Source organism: Rattus rattus, chromosome 2, assembly GCF_011064425.1.
Source record: "Rattus rattus isolate New Zealand chromosome 2, Rrattus_CSIRO_v1, whole genome shotgun sequence".
Classification (NCBI taxonomy): domain Eukaryota; kingdom Metazoa; phylum Chordata; class Mammalia; order Rodentia; family Muridae; genus Rattus; species Rattus rattus.
In genome coordinates this window covers 192,577,548-192,592,341 of record NC_046155.1, presented here as the reverse complement: position 1 = coordinate 192,592,341, position 14,794 = coordinate 192,577,548, and the positions used below count along the sequence as shown (strand labels likewise).

General features: G+C 47.8%; 1 protein-coding gene across 1 annotated transcript in view; it reads left to right on the top strand.

Annotated features, from left to right (window-relative positions):
- Positions 1–13,432, top strand: part of Tulp4 (TUB like protein 4) — a 51,771-nt gene extending 38,339 nt beyond the window's left edge. The window contains exons 8-12 of the mRNA XM_032894745.1: positions 122–266; positions 1,846–1,939; positions 6,082–6,225; positions 7,767–10,279; positions 12,150–13,432. Of these exons, the coding sequence (XP_032750636.1) occupies positions 122–266; positions 1,846–1,939; positions 6,082–6,225; positions 7,767–10,279; positions 12,150–12,266 (3,013 nt within the window). The 3' untranslated portion in view covers positions 12,267–13,432. The remainder of the gene's footprint in view (positions 1–121; positions 267–1,845; positions 1,940–6,081; positions 6,226–7,766; positions 10,280–12,149) is intronic.
- Positions 13,433–14,794: the final 1,362 nt, after the last annotated feature.

The following is a 14,794-nucleotide window of genomic DNA, read 5'->3' as shown; positions in this document are numbered from 1 at the left end:
TTTGTGAAATTAGTGTCCTGACCATTGAGAGCCAGCATTCTATAAGTGTCAGAGGGAGAGGGGTTCTGGATCCAGATGCATCCTTCTGCGCATGTCTGACCCCTCCACCTTGTCTTCACAGGATCAGCATTGAGGCACGAAAGTCTCCCAAGCTGCCTCGGGCTGCTCAAGAGATTTCTCGGTCTCCCCGATTGCCCATGCGCAAGCCCTCCATGGGCTCACCCAGCCTGACCCGGAGAGAGTTTCCTTTTGAAGACATCACTCAGGTAGACTCACATAGCTGACGGTGGAGCCTACACACAGTCCAGCCAGCAGACGGCCTGGAAGTACCGCCATCCTTCCCAACTCGTCAGCCTTGCTGATTGCCACAGCTGCAGGCACACCGTGTGGCTGTGTCCCACATACCTCTCTGTTGCTGCAGTCTTCCTCCAGGGGAGCTCTGAGTGAAGTGTCTTCCCTTCTTCACTTCTGCCTCCTGGTCCACAGTGACTCCTCAGCTCTAGGAAGGGAACCTGGTCAGAGCCCCACAGTCTGGCCTTGCCTGCCTTCTCTATGCCTGTTCTGCCTCAGTCACCTCTCTAGCTCCTCCCTGGTTTTGCGTCACTTCTAGCCCTAAGTACTCCAGTGTGTACCTTCTCTGTGCAGGCTTCCTGCCCTGGCCCAGCCAACACTTGTCTAACCCCCTGCTAGTGTTTATTTAACACGTCTTTGTATACAACCCAACAGAAGCCTTACCGTCTTCCCTCATTACGTCCTAAGTTCCTCCTGGAGCTATATTTTACTCACACCCACCTTGAGCATAGCACTAACTTTTAAAATGTTTCTCATTGACACAATGAAGCAATAGGATAATTGGAAGGTTCAAGGACACAGGATTCAGTTCAGCTGTAATCTGCAGAATTTATCTATGAGAAAACAGAAAAATGAACGAATTGTGTCCCAATCACTTTTTTTTTTAGATTTTAAGTTCTGTCTTTATTTCACATAATGTTATTACTTTGTTGTTTTATTAATTAGTTAATTACTTAGTTTTAGATATTGCTGGTAGCCCAGACTGGTCTGGACCTCAGTATACTCCTGCCTCAGCTTCCCAGTGGCTGAGACCTCAGCCTGCCACACCTGCTTCCTGTTTTCCTGATTGTTACAGTGAGGCCATGCTGCTTTTCCCAGGCTCAAGTACTTCTTTATTCTCCTCACCAGTGGAAGCTGCATGCATACACCACTACTCTGAGCTTTGATGACCATCTTAATTTTATCTAAGAGACAGGGTCTTCTCTACCCTGGGTGGCCTCAAACTTGCTGTGTAGCCAAGGATGACTTTGAACTGATCCTCCCAACTTAACCTCCAGAGTCTGGGACTACAGGCTTATATCACCAGGTTGAGTTTGCGCAGTGTTAGAGATAAACCCAAGGTCTTCATGCATGCTCGGTGGGCATTCGGCCAACATTCCCTACCCTTTAATAACCTTTTCACATGTACATGTACATGTGCTTCTGTTTATGTGCACCTGGTGAGCCACCTATGTAGAATGGAACACCTGTCCCCTGCAAGAGCAGCACATGCTCCTGTAGCTGAGCCTCTCTCCAGCTGCTAGTGCCCTTTCAAACTGAGCACACACATGTGGCCATGCCGGGAAAGAGCTGGCACTCCAGCTAGGTGTCCCACCACTGGAAGACGGGAGCCCATCGTGCTCTGCATAACCTGGTCTGTAAAATGGCATCAGTTGGCCATTGACTGCTGCTGGCAGTGTCTACTTAAGCATTTTGCATATTAGCGTTCATTCTAAGTAGACAATGATGGATGAAATAGACAGCGATTCTTTTTCCTTTTCTTTCCCCCCACAGCACAACTATCTTGCTCAGGTCACATCCAATATCTGGGGAACCAAGTTTAAGATTGTGGGCTTGGCTGCATTCCTACCAACCAACCTCGGTGCAGGTAAGACTCACTCTATTTTCTCACTGTCCCATTGGAAATCAGTAAAAGTTCCCGTTTCAACCTGTGGCAGTTTATTTAGAAAATGAGCTCTTAAGACAACACGGATTCCTGTCTGTTGCCTTGACTCCAGCCTCTCAATGTTAGAGAGACAGATCTGTCACTCACTGGTTTTTGTCCCTGGTGTTTTCATTTTGTTTTTCTTTGATAAGCTCTGTGTTAACAGCCAAAATCTCCAGTAGATTTTGAAGGACTTCTGGACATTTGGCTGTTTGTGAGCAGATCTAGGTTCCAGTGCCTAGGTTCTTGCGTTACAAGAAACTTCTAAAGAGAAGTTAAAGACCAAGAAGGTAGCTGGCTCCCTTTCGAAAGAGTTCAGTTCTTGCTTTTCCTTACCTGGTAAGCATCTGCCTGTGACAGGTTGGAGACCCAGAGAAAACTTATGTGAGGGGAGTGGAGGCTGTGCCCACGCCAGGCTTTGCCTTTCATGTGCCTCCCTATCCAAGTGAGTAAGTACTCACTACCTTACCTCCATGTGCCTCCCTATCCAAGTGAGTAGTCACTCGCTACCTTACCTCCATGTGCCTCCCTATCCAAGTGAGTAGTCAGTACTCGCTACCTTACCTCAGGGGCAGGGAAGAAGTGGACCCAGCAGAAAAACCTTTCCAGAGCAGCCTCCTCTGCTGCTGGGTCTTCCATGCACTGCTGTGCTGCGCTCCCTGCCCACCCCCATTGTGTTTTATAGTGATATGATATGATAGAAGGGGGCGCCTAAGTGGCCCAGCCAAGATGTTCCCCCAAGAAATCACCACCATGCGACAGGCCTAGTACCAAAGGAAGTTTATTGAAGAAAGGGAAGGAAGCCTGGAAATTATTAGAGGCAGAGAGAGAGAATAGGAGAGGGAGAAGGATGGAGGGGGGAAAGATAGAGACAGAGAGAGCAGGATTGCTCTAGAATGCTAGAGAGCTTGGGTAGCCTGCCGTTCTTCCTGTATACTAGATTGGCTGGCCCTGGGCTGACAGAGATGCAAGCTCTTGCTAGGTAACCATTGGGCGGAGCCTAGAGGAATTGCCAACTTCCCATCTCCACACCCTCCCCCCCCTCCCCCATCTTCCTGGTTTGCCTCCATGCTGATCTTGTCTCTCTGTGAGGTCAGGCAGGCCTTGGCTCTTGACTCAGTATGTGCTCTCTGCAGCTAAATATAAATTGTTCTTCAAGAATTCTGTCTATAGAAGTTGTATTCTATGCAGACTTAATAAAATAAATTATTCTACAAACCAAAGGCTAAAAATGCATTGATGGTGGAGTGCAGCAATAGCATGGCCTACCATGGCCTACCATGGCCTACCATGGCCTACCATAGCCTAACATGGCCTACCATGGCCCACCATGGCCTACCATAGCCTAGAATGGCTGAGCATGGCCTACCATGGCCTACCATAGCCCAGAATGGCTGAGCATGACCTAGCATGACCTAGCATGGCCAAGGCTCGAGGTTCGACCTTGGTTCCAACACCGTCACCTCAGCCCAGCTCAAAAGCCTCTTGCTTTGTGTGCACCTATACGACGCACTTAAAACAGCTCCGTGTTTAGAGCTCTCATTGGGAAGTTTTCAATTCAAATAAAAGTGAAGCCAAAGAACATAAAATCGAGTTGGATTTAGTTCTTGACGTGTATAACATAAAGAAATGACGTGACAGGGCACAGTGTGAGTCTTTATGAGGTAAATGGTTTTACTGCATGAACAATGGATCCTTCCTTTCTCTTTCCCACTTTCCCCCATGGCACAGCTCCCTTGTCTCCAAGGGGAATTCCTTAGGATATTCCAGTACTCTGGACGCTCTCTGATGACTACAAAATACTCAGTTACTCACCTGTGCCCTACTAATTTGTTTAAATGTCACCATTACCTCCACCTTAGTAAGCCTCTGAGAACTTAGCCTTCCTAAAATGAAGATTGGGAGAAAGAATTGAGGTGAAGATGTATTTAATGTATCTTAAAACTTCTGTCCTTCTCCATAGTTAAACCGGTTAGGGATACTAAAATGGGAGGCTTGGCTGTCCCTGGGGCCTGTGCTGTTGTAGTGTGAGTTAGCAGCCTGTCAGGACAAAGGCTTCCTTAAACACAGCACTGGGATCACTGTTCTCCTACCCAGTGACCTTTTTAAAAGAGCAATTGGTCCTTATAGCTACTGTGACCAAGTTGATTTATTTGACAAAGAAGGTTTTGGATTTTAGGAAGTGTACCATTCATGTTACCTTATTAATCTTCTCAAATACAATGTACAGTGCTCTAATGGACTGGGAAGTGAGCATTCCCTATTGCTGACATTTGATCATTTGTTTCCTTCAGTTAGAACAGACTAGCCTGGGGGGGTAAATTCAGTGTAAAGAGTTCTGAGGGAGAGGACAGCAAAGCACCTGGCTCCATCACTGGCAGACTCTCTCCTCCTGGCAGCTGGTGTGTAACTCACCTCTCCTCCTCCTTCTCTTGTCCCTGCCCACTCCATTGTCCTCTCCCTCCTCCTCTGAGACAGGGTCTTACTGTGTAGCCCTCCAACCTCAGTTTAACTCCACTCCACGCTCTGCTGATCGAGAGCAGGAAGCCACACACCTTCAAGGCTCTTGTCCCACATGAACTTGATCTCTTTTCTAGTGGTCCCAGAACTCACTGGCTGTGCCAGGGCTGGCTCACGTATTTGGTCACCTGTGGTCCTTGTTAAGATCCATGACTACAGGGTACATAGAGCCTGGTGGCTGTGACTGATCTGACATTTCTTTCTTTTTAATTTTTTACATAACCTAAGTATTATGCCACAGACTCAAAATTCAGCAGTGTTAAAGGATGAGTCAGAGTGAGGGAGGGAGGAAGGGAGAGAGAAGAAATGGAAAGAAAGGAGAGATGGGGAAAGACAGAGAAAGAGACAGGGGGAGAGAAGAGTGAAGAGAGAAATGGAAAGATGGGACAGAAAAGACAGGAAGAGAGAGAGGAGAGAGAGAGAGAGAGAGCGAGCTCCTTCACCTTACTGCTGTCGACTGGTTTCCCCCCAGAGGCAAATGATGCTCGTAATCCTCACTGTTAAAAATGTCCTCTGCGGCTCTGACCAATAAAGACAGCACTTTTGTACTAACTCAGAACAACATAGAACTTTTCCACCAAAATTTATACTGTATTTTGTGGGTAAGTGTGATGAGACCATGGGTAGGAAAGACACCTCGAGCACCGGCTTCAGACTGAGGTCCCAGGAAAGCCATGGCCTCTAGAGCAGCACTGATTTGTGAGACCCAGAGCCAGTGGTAGACACAGGATGCAGCGTTTCTTAGCGCAGATGCTGCTAGCGTGCCTCCTCACAGTGTCACAGGAAAGAGACTTAAACGGTAAGGACAGGTCACTGTCACTCAGTGGGTAAAGGCACCTGCACAAAGGCCAGGCAACCTAAATTGAGCCTCCTAAATCTGTGAGGTGGTAGGATAGAACTAACACCCACACGTGTGTCATGGCACACACGTCTCACACGTGGTACCTTAATAATAGTTAATGAACGTTTAAACATAAAAGAGTTGATAGGAACCTAATCTTGCTTTTCAGATTCATAATTTTAAAAATAATTTTGTCTTTTCTAACTATTTGTTTCCAACTTAGACTTCCTCTTAACTGTGTTAATTGAGTTAAATCTTAAGGTTTAAACAGACGATAGGAGTACTGTAAATCCCTCTGCAGATCACGATAGGTGAAACTCAGTGAGATCAGACTCAGCAGCAGCTCCCCAGGCCTCGTGGTACCCCAGCCCCACAGATGTCAAATAGCTCCTGAGTTTAGCCCTCTCAGCACCACTGAACTAAATCACCTTTCTGGTTCCAAAGCTTGTAAAGACTTTCTTTTCTCCTGTGTCTGCTCTTTGTGAGGAAGCATTAGACCAAGGCATGTTTTTGGCATTTGAAATCTGTGGTCCTGTGGACAGACAAGAACTTTCCAATCTCACATTGTATTCATCAGAGGATACTAAAGCTGCACTCCACCTCCTGGTCCAGCTGTGCAATCCGCTGCCAACAGCAGATCCAGGGCCCTCGTTTCTCCGTCCACTGCTTCTCTGGCTCTCCTCTGGTGTGCCTCCACTAACTGTGTCCTCCCTCCTCTCACCAGTAATCTACAAAACCAGCCTGCTGCATCTCCAGCCTCGGCAGATGACCATTTATCTCCCAGAAGTTAGGAAGATTTCCATGGACTATATTAATCTGCCTGTCTTCAACCCAAACGTTTTCAGTGAGGATGAAGATGACTTACCAGGTGTGTCACATACTTAGACTTTCCTGTCACAAGCTCTCTCTTGGTGGATCATGCACGGGGACAGAGTCTTTGTCATTGAGTACGGTTGCTGGTGAGGTTTGAAAGGCCGCCTCGCACGGTGAGCTCAAGAGGCATAGTGTAGCCTAGGAGGAAAACCACTGTGGGTGCTCTTTGGCAGGAAGGAAGCTACCAGAGCATGGGTGGTTTCAGTAGTAGTGACAAGTGACAATTCACAGCAAGAGCATTTCTTGCATCACGTATCACCTTCCTTTGCTTTCTGTTGCTTACTTAAACATCCTGACCAAGAGCAACTTGGGAAGGGAAGCAGCAGTAGGGGGTCCTTAAATAGTCTTGTGTCACTTCCAAATCAGATGTCTCCAGTGGCTGCCAATGAGTTGTATCTTACTGTTCTCATTTACTCAAGGGCACGTGAGAAGCATTCTTGCTTTTTAAGTACAAGGTTTATAGATGAGACTCTATTTCCACACCAGCCCCTGCCCTTTGGTGAATGAACTTGGGTCCGTAGCTTGACACTCGCTCTGTTGTCACAGTCTCTGACTTGAGCGTGGCTCATCCTTTCCCTTGACAGTCTCTTTGCTGTCCCACATGCCATGATTACAGTTTTCTCCACAGTTGAGTTGCTGTGGTGGCTGTCCGTGTGTGTGTGTGTGTGTGTGTGTGTGTGTGTGTGTGTGTGTGTGTGTGTGTGTGTGTGTGTGTGTGTGTGTGTGTAAAACTGTCTCGGGAAGTTCCCAGGGCCAGGCTTAACTTGTGATAACTTGCCTGCTATTTGGTGAAGTCAGCCATCCTGTATGATAAGCCTGTTAGATCCTGTTTGCTGCTCAATTATCGGTTGCTATGCAGCATTTAACACCAAGTTACAGACCTCTGGGCCTGTGACAATGTGCTCTGAGGAAGAGACTCACCCACTTGGTAGGCTAAGGGGAGCAAAGCTAGAGTCAGCACTACTGACAGCAGGGGTGTAGACTGTGGCTCTGGGCACCTGCCTGCAAGTCATGGTTGACATCCGTGGTTCGTGAAGTGACCACTGGATAATAAGTGGAATATCCATGTGCTTTTATTAGATGGTTGTACCTTAAATGCTATTTGAAATGCTAAAAATCAGGAAATAGGCAAAGGGTATTCAGCTAATATGCCCATTTCTAGAGGATTCTTTTCTTTGGTGTTTCCACTTTATTTTACATATTTTACATTTTATGAGCAAAACCACTAAAGAGTTCTTTAGACATTTATGTATAATGGTTTCATGCAAGCATGTGGTACCAAAATCAGAAGGTTCAAACATGTTCGCTGAGATGTTTTGACAGGACCTTAGCCTGTGTTCACCAGGCAGGCCATGCTGCACACTCCTCAGTTGGCTATGTTCTTCCAGGGATGTCGGACAAGCTTTGTGATCAGCCTTGTTGTCTCCAGCAAACACATCTCAGCCTTAGTGCTTGATTTTGCTTTAAGTATACATCTTATTCTGACCCAGTTTTGTGACACTGTTTTGCATCCAGTTCTTTTTGTCTGTTTTACAGTTACGGGAGCATCAGGCGTCCCTGAAAACAACCCACCTTGTACGGTGAACATCCCTATTGCACCAATCCACAGCTCTGCTCAAGCTCTGTCTCCCACACAGAGCATAGGGCTGGTGCAATCCCTGCTGGCCAATCAGAATGTGCAGTTGGATGTCCTGACCAATCAGACAACAGCTGTAGGGTCCGTAGAGCATGCAGGTGATGCTGCTACCCAGTACCCAGTCTCCAGCCGGTACTCCAACCCTGGACAGGTGATTTTTGGAGGTGTAGAAATGGGCCGAATCATTCAGAACCCTCCTCAACTGCCTTTGCCACCACCGCCACCACCACCACCACAGGGGCCTATGCAGCTGTCTGCAGTGGACCATGGAGATCGGGACCATGAGCACCTGCAGAAGTCAGCCAAGGCCCTGCGGCCAGTGCCTCAGCTGGCTGCCGAGGGGGATGCAGTGGTTTTCAGTGCCCCTCAGGAGGTCCAGGTGGCAAAGATGAATCCCCCACCCCCATACCCAGGAACTATCCCTGCTGCCCCCACCACAGCTGCACCCCCACCCCCTCTGCCACCACCACAGCCCCCAGTGGATGTGTGTTTGAAGAAGGGTGACTTCTCACTGTACCCTACAGCAGCACATTACCAGCCTCCACTAGGCTATGAGAGGATAACCACCTTTGACAGCAGTGGCAATGTGGAAGAGGTGTGCCGGCCTCGCACTCGGATGCTCTGTTCCCAGAACACCTACACTCTTCCTGGCCCAGGCAGTTCTGCCACCTTGAGACTCACAGCCACTGAGAAGAAGGTCCCCCAACCCTGTACCAGTGCCACTCTGAACCGACTAACTGTCCCTCGATATTCCATCCCCACAGGGGACCCACCTCCATACCCTGAAATCGCTAGCCAGCTGGCCCAGGGGCGGAATGCTACTCAAAGGCTGGACAACAGTCTCATCCATGCCACCCTACGAAGGAACAACCGAGAGGTTGCACTTAAGATGGCCCAGCTGGCTGACAGCTCCCGTGCCCCACTGCAGCCCCCAGCCAAGCCTAAGGGGGGCGCTGGTGGGGCAGTGGCACAGCTCCCAGCAAGGCCTCCACCTGCCCTATACACCTGCAGCCAGTGCAGTGGAGCAGGGCCCAGCTCACAGTCAGGTGCAGCCCTGGCCCATGCTATCAGCACCTCCCCGCTGGCCTCCCAGTCCTCCTACAATCTTCTAAGCCCTCCCGACACCTCCCGTGATCGTACTGACTATGTCAACTCAGCCTTCACAGAGGACGAGGCCCTGTCTCAGCACTGTCAGCTTGAGAAACCTCTGCGGCATCCCCCACTTCCAGAAGCCACTGTCACCATGAAGCGGCCTCCCCCCTACCAGTGGGACCCCGTGCTGGGTGAGGACGTTTGGGTTCCCCAGGAAAGGACAGCACAGCCTACAGTGCCCAACCCCTTAAAACTGTCCCCTCTCATGATAGGGCAGGGCCAGCACCTGGATGTGGCTCGAGTGCCCTTTGTGTCGCCCAAGTCTCCATCCAGCCCTACTGCCACCTTCCAGACAGGCTATGGGATGGGAGTGCCATATCCAGGCAGCTATAATACCCCCTCTTTGCCTGGAGTCCAAGCTCCATGCTCCCCTAAGGATGCCCTGTCCCCGGCACAGTTTGCACAACAGGAGTCTGCTGTCGTACTTCAGCCAGCATACCCACCCAGCCTTTCCTATTGCACCTTGCCCCCCACATACCCAGGAAGCAGCACATGCTCCAGTTTACAGCTGCCGCCCATCGCCTTGCACCCCTGGAATTCCTACAGCACCTGCCCGCCCATGCAGAATACCCAGGGCACTCTCCCCTCCAAGCCCCACTTAGTGGTGGAGAAGCCTCTCGTGTCCCCTCCACCTGCCGAGCTCCAAAGCCACATGGGCACAGAGGTGATGGTAGAGACTGCAGACAATTTCCAAGAAGTCCTCTCTCTGACAGAAAGCCCCGTGCCCCAGAGAACAGAGAAATTTGGAAAGAAGAACCGGAAGCGCCTTGATAGCCGAGCAGAGGAAGGGAGTGTTCAGGCCATCACTGAGGGCAAAGTAAGAAAGGATGCTAGGACTTTGAGCGACTTTAACTCTCTCATCGCCAGCCCCCGCCTGGGGAGAGAGAAGAAGAAAGTGAAAAGTCAGAAAGACCAACTGAAGTCAAAGAAGTTGAACAAGACAAACGAGTTCCAGGACAGCTCAGAGAGTGAGCCCGAGCTGTTCATCAGCGGGGATGAGCTGATGAACCAGAGCCAGGGCAGCAAGAAGGGGTGGAAAAGCAAGAGGAGCCTGCGGACGGCCAGCGAGCTGGAGGAATTCAAGGGCCGCAAAGCCAGTGAGAAGGAAGATGGGCGACTGGGCAGCCAGGGCTTCGTGTATGTGATGGCCAACAAGCAGCCTCTGTGGAATGAAGCCACCCAGGTGTACCAGCTAGACTTTGGAGGGAGGGTGACCCAGGAGTCTGCCAAGAACTTCCAGATCGAGTTGGAGGGACGGCAGGTAAGGAGACTGGCCTTCTCGTGTGCTTTAAATTCAAGTGATTCCTGAACCCGTAGGCAGATAGAGAGGGAAAGCACACCCCACGCATTCATCCCCTCACCACCTGTGTTTGAGTTGCAGGTGCCTCCTAGAGTTTGGGGCTTTCTAGTATCTGTCACTGTATTTGCAAAAACCCCTATTTTTATTTATTGATACTTCTAATTGAGCTGTCATATGTTGCCTTCCTCCTCTCTAACTCTAGTGGATTGTGCTGTCTGCTTCCTTCAGGAGCTGGCAGACTTAGTTACCTCAGTCCCTACTTTTCATTTCATGGCTTCGCTTCCTACCACCTTGACCCTGAGACAATGCGGTTTGGACGGACTGACTGCACTGTATACAATACTCCTTCCCAGCTGTTCATTACGAGCTATGGAAGGACGCTATGTTGTCAACCCTGCTCCCTACCTCACTAGTAGACATGAGAGCTGCCCCCACTTTCCCAGTTTAAGCAGTAGGTATTGGTGACTACCCATGTCACTGAAGGTCTTCGTTAGGGTGGTACTGCTGTGAAGAGACACCATAACTATTGCAACTATTACAAAAGGAAAACATTTCATGGGGCTGGCTTACAGTCTCAGAGGTTTAGTCCATCGTCATAGCAGAAAGCGTGACATCTCACAGGCAGACATGGTGCTGGAGAAGGAGAGTTCTACATCTTGATCTGCAGGCAGAAAGAGACTGTGTGCCACACCAGGCTTAGCTTGAGCATCAGAGACCATGAAGCCCACCCTCACAGTGACACAGCCCCTCCAACAAGGCCACGTATCACTCCTTACAGCCAAGCATCAAACCTGTCTATGGGGGAGGGGCTGGACCTTTCAGACCTCCATACTGAGAGCTTCATAGCTGTACCCGTTAGGAGTTTTTCCTAAATATTTTGTTTTAATTACCTAGTTATTGTTTGCTTATTTCTCGTGTTTATTGCTAAGTCATCCTCAAGTTCTCTAGTAGAAGGCAAATCTCCTTGGTACAAATGAAGAACACAGATGACAAGACAGTGCTTGTCACAGCATGATGGCCTCTGTAACCCTGCCACCTCCATCCATTTTAAATTTCACTTTCACTCATCACATACTTGTGCTCCCTGCTGTGTGCCAGGCGGTCTCTAAGCCAAGAATTGGCAGACTGGCCTGTGCATCCATGCCACCCTTTCCTGTTTGTAAATAAAGCATCATTGACACGCAGTTCTGGCTAATGCATTCTACTGGTCCTTCCATCTCACAAGCAAATTGAGTGGTCTGCAGAGCATATGAATCACAGGGCCTAAAATGTTTTAACAGAACTTTAGAAAGTCCCAGCCCTTATTCTAGGTGAAATCAAGACTACTGAGTCATGGAAGTAACTGTTAAGATGTATCTTTCAAAACAGGGAGGAAGCCACAAGGAAGTGGGTGTGCGTCCTATGCTGTGTGCTGCGTTAATCTCATGTGTTGAGGCCACAGGAGGTGGGACAAGGAGGAACACGTTGGGAAGGGGGGTGTGATGCTCTAGACAGTCACCAGGGACGCCTGCTCTGAGGCAGAGTTGGCACATCTCTGAAGTCTCTCAGTGTGGTATGGAGTCTTCTCTTTCTTCTCCCCAGAGAACACACTTTATCTTACCTGTGGCTCTCCATGTAAACTCCTTGACCCCTTACACCATCGGCCATGATCTCTGTGCTGTTTCCTGTAACCCTGTAGTCAGAGGTAGAGGCCCATTAGATTCAGTTACTTGAGTTTCTAGAACTCTGCTGGACTGTGCTCTCTGCTTCCTCGGAGTGGGCACACTACACTGGCTGAGGTCTCACTTGCTTTTCCTTTCTTGTGTTTGCTCCCTCCCTCCCTCTCCCTTAGGTGATGCAGTTTGGACGGATCGATGGTAATGCTTACATCCTAGACTTCCAGTACCCCTTCTCAGCTGTGCAGGCTTTTGCTGTTGCCCTGGCCAATGTGACTCAGCGCCTAAAATGAGCAGAGGTCCAGGAGGAGGCATGGCAGGGGCCTTTGGACACAGTGCTCGTGCTGCTACTGCCCGAGATGACCAGCGACAACGGCGGTAGAGGAGGCCAGCAGGCCTGGGGCGGTGCTGACCTGTAGGCATGGTTGTCTGATCAGTTAGCCTTTAATGTCTCTCCTCTTTTGATAGAGTGCTGTTTGGAAGCCAAGATTTGAGGTATCTTGTGTTCTTGGAGGCAGTGGAGCTTGGCTACAGAATGTTGTACTGAATTTACTTCTCATGACTAGAATTAAGGGCCTTTGCAAAGAAAACAGAGTGCTTGACCTTGCTCTTCTTTTAGACATAGGGAGTGTTAGTGTTCATTACTCATGTCATCTGGCCTCTGTTACCCCTTCCAACATTATCACTCACAAAACACACACACACACACACACACACACACACACACAAATTTTTTTTTAAACACAACCAGAACTCTGGAAGATTCAGCTTGTATTGGGTTGGGGAGAACAGCATTTCATTCACAGATGTCCGCTACTCACAAAGGTACCTGGATGAATGAAGGACACATGCAAATGCCTTGTGCTTGGCTCATGTAAGCACCGTAGATGGGTACTGTCGCCAGTGTGAATGTGATTTGATAGGCAGTGGGTTACCATGGAGACAGGCTCACATGCAGACAACTGGATGAGCTGGTGGTTGGCTTATGTATGCGAGGGTTATTTCCCAAGGATACTAGTTGGAAAGCACCCTGGTTTCTTGTGTCAAAATTAATCCTGTCTGACTTTGGAAGAAGGTAAGAAACTTCAGTCAGTGGGCAAACTCAGGCTGGATAGAACTGGGCTTATGTCATTGTCCTTAGACTGGCTGGTCACCAGATACCTCCCTCCACTTGTCAAGAAGTAGCCTTCATTCTCCTTACTCCCTTGTTTTAATCTGGAACATTTTACTGTAGACATCTTTCTCTTTAGATCCTATTGCTCTGTCTTTTCTAAAATGTGGGTGAGACTTGATTTGCATCTACACCTTTCCTTCCCTTGTCCACATTAAAATTCATTTGATTTGAATGTTTTCCATAAATTATAAGTGTAATAAAAATATGTATGCACTTCCCAGGATATTAAAAGAGGGTTGTGGTCAAATCTTTGGGGGAAACTCCACAATATGCTGTAAGTGTGGAGGCCGTCTTTGCGAAATTTCTTCCTGTGTGAACACACCCCGGCAAATACCCAGACCTTGTAGTAAGACCCAGTTCTTGCTGTTGCTGCTACCTGTGATGCTTATTCCCAGAGCACAAGAGCTTTGACTTTTGAGTTGGGCTTTATTTGAAAGCTGACCAGTGGGAGATGCTACAGGAAATTCTTTTCGACTTAAACATTGTTTTGGTTTCCTCCTCTTCCTCTTCCTCCTCTTCCTCCTCTTCCCCCTCTGCCTCCTCCCCCTCTTCCTCCTCTTTTTTCTTTCTTGTGCTTGATTTAAGAATTAAAAAATAAACTGGTTTCTTTAGCTGAGCAAAATAAAATTACTCATCTTTTTTTTTTAATTACAAAGAAATACTGACAAGAACATCTCCCAGTTGATATTGGAGTTTTCCATTTTAGAATTTAAAATATGGGAGCTGATTCCTAGGTGGGTCAGTTGTCCAAGAAAGAGTTGAGCAGTATATCCAGAGTTACTGTGTTTACGTAAGTTCCTGTCGCTTGGTAAGGTGTCTCAGTGCTTTTCATTAGTTGTGCAATACTGTTGTAGCCTCTGTTTATGGAATAATTTAAATGCAATTTTCTTTGTTCTGTCTAAGAGATAGTTATTTATCTTGCTCTTTATAGTATTCTTGGGAACTATTTTGTTACTATGTATTGGTGATTTATGCCCCTTTATTATTTATTTAGAAGAATAGTACCTTTGTAATGAGTTATTTGGTGGCAATATAGTTTGCTGCAAAGAATAAAGAGAATATGACAGAATTTTTTTTTTTTTTTGGCTTGGGTGCTTTATAACTTTCTTGAGAGTTGGGATAAAATCTTATTAATCCCTTAAAAAAATAAACTTACTCTTTATCTCAGTATTGATTGTATGCAAAATAGGCTCTGTCTTTGAGATAGCATACCATAAGATAGTACTTCTTATTTGAAAATGTTAGTTTTAAATGAAATGTGATAGGACACAAGGAAGGATGAGAGGTCTGAGATAAGAGTCTCCAAAGAGGTCCTTAGTAAATAATCTTCAGGTTTGAGGTTTGGTTTTGTTTTTTAGTTAAAATTGGCCTTTTCAAAAATACAAAATTTATACTTACAACTTTGCTAAGTATAAACAAATATGGAAGAAATCCCTAAAAGATACTTTCTGTCCAGGGAGATGCGGGCTTCTGTCTGGTCTTGAGCAGTGCTTGACCTGTGAGCTGCAGGAGTACCTGCCCCTCACTAAACTCCTCTCCCAGACAGAAGAGTGAGTCTCAGGTCCCAGGTGGACAGTAGGCTGCCGCCTGCAGCAGCTGTGACATAGTATCATTTAAGGTAATGGCTTCTTCCAGTCAACATCACTT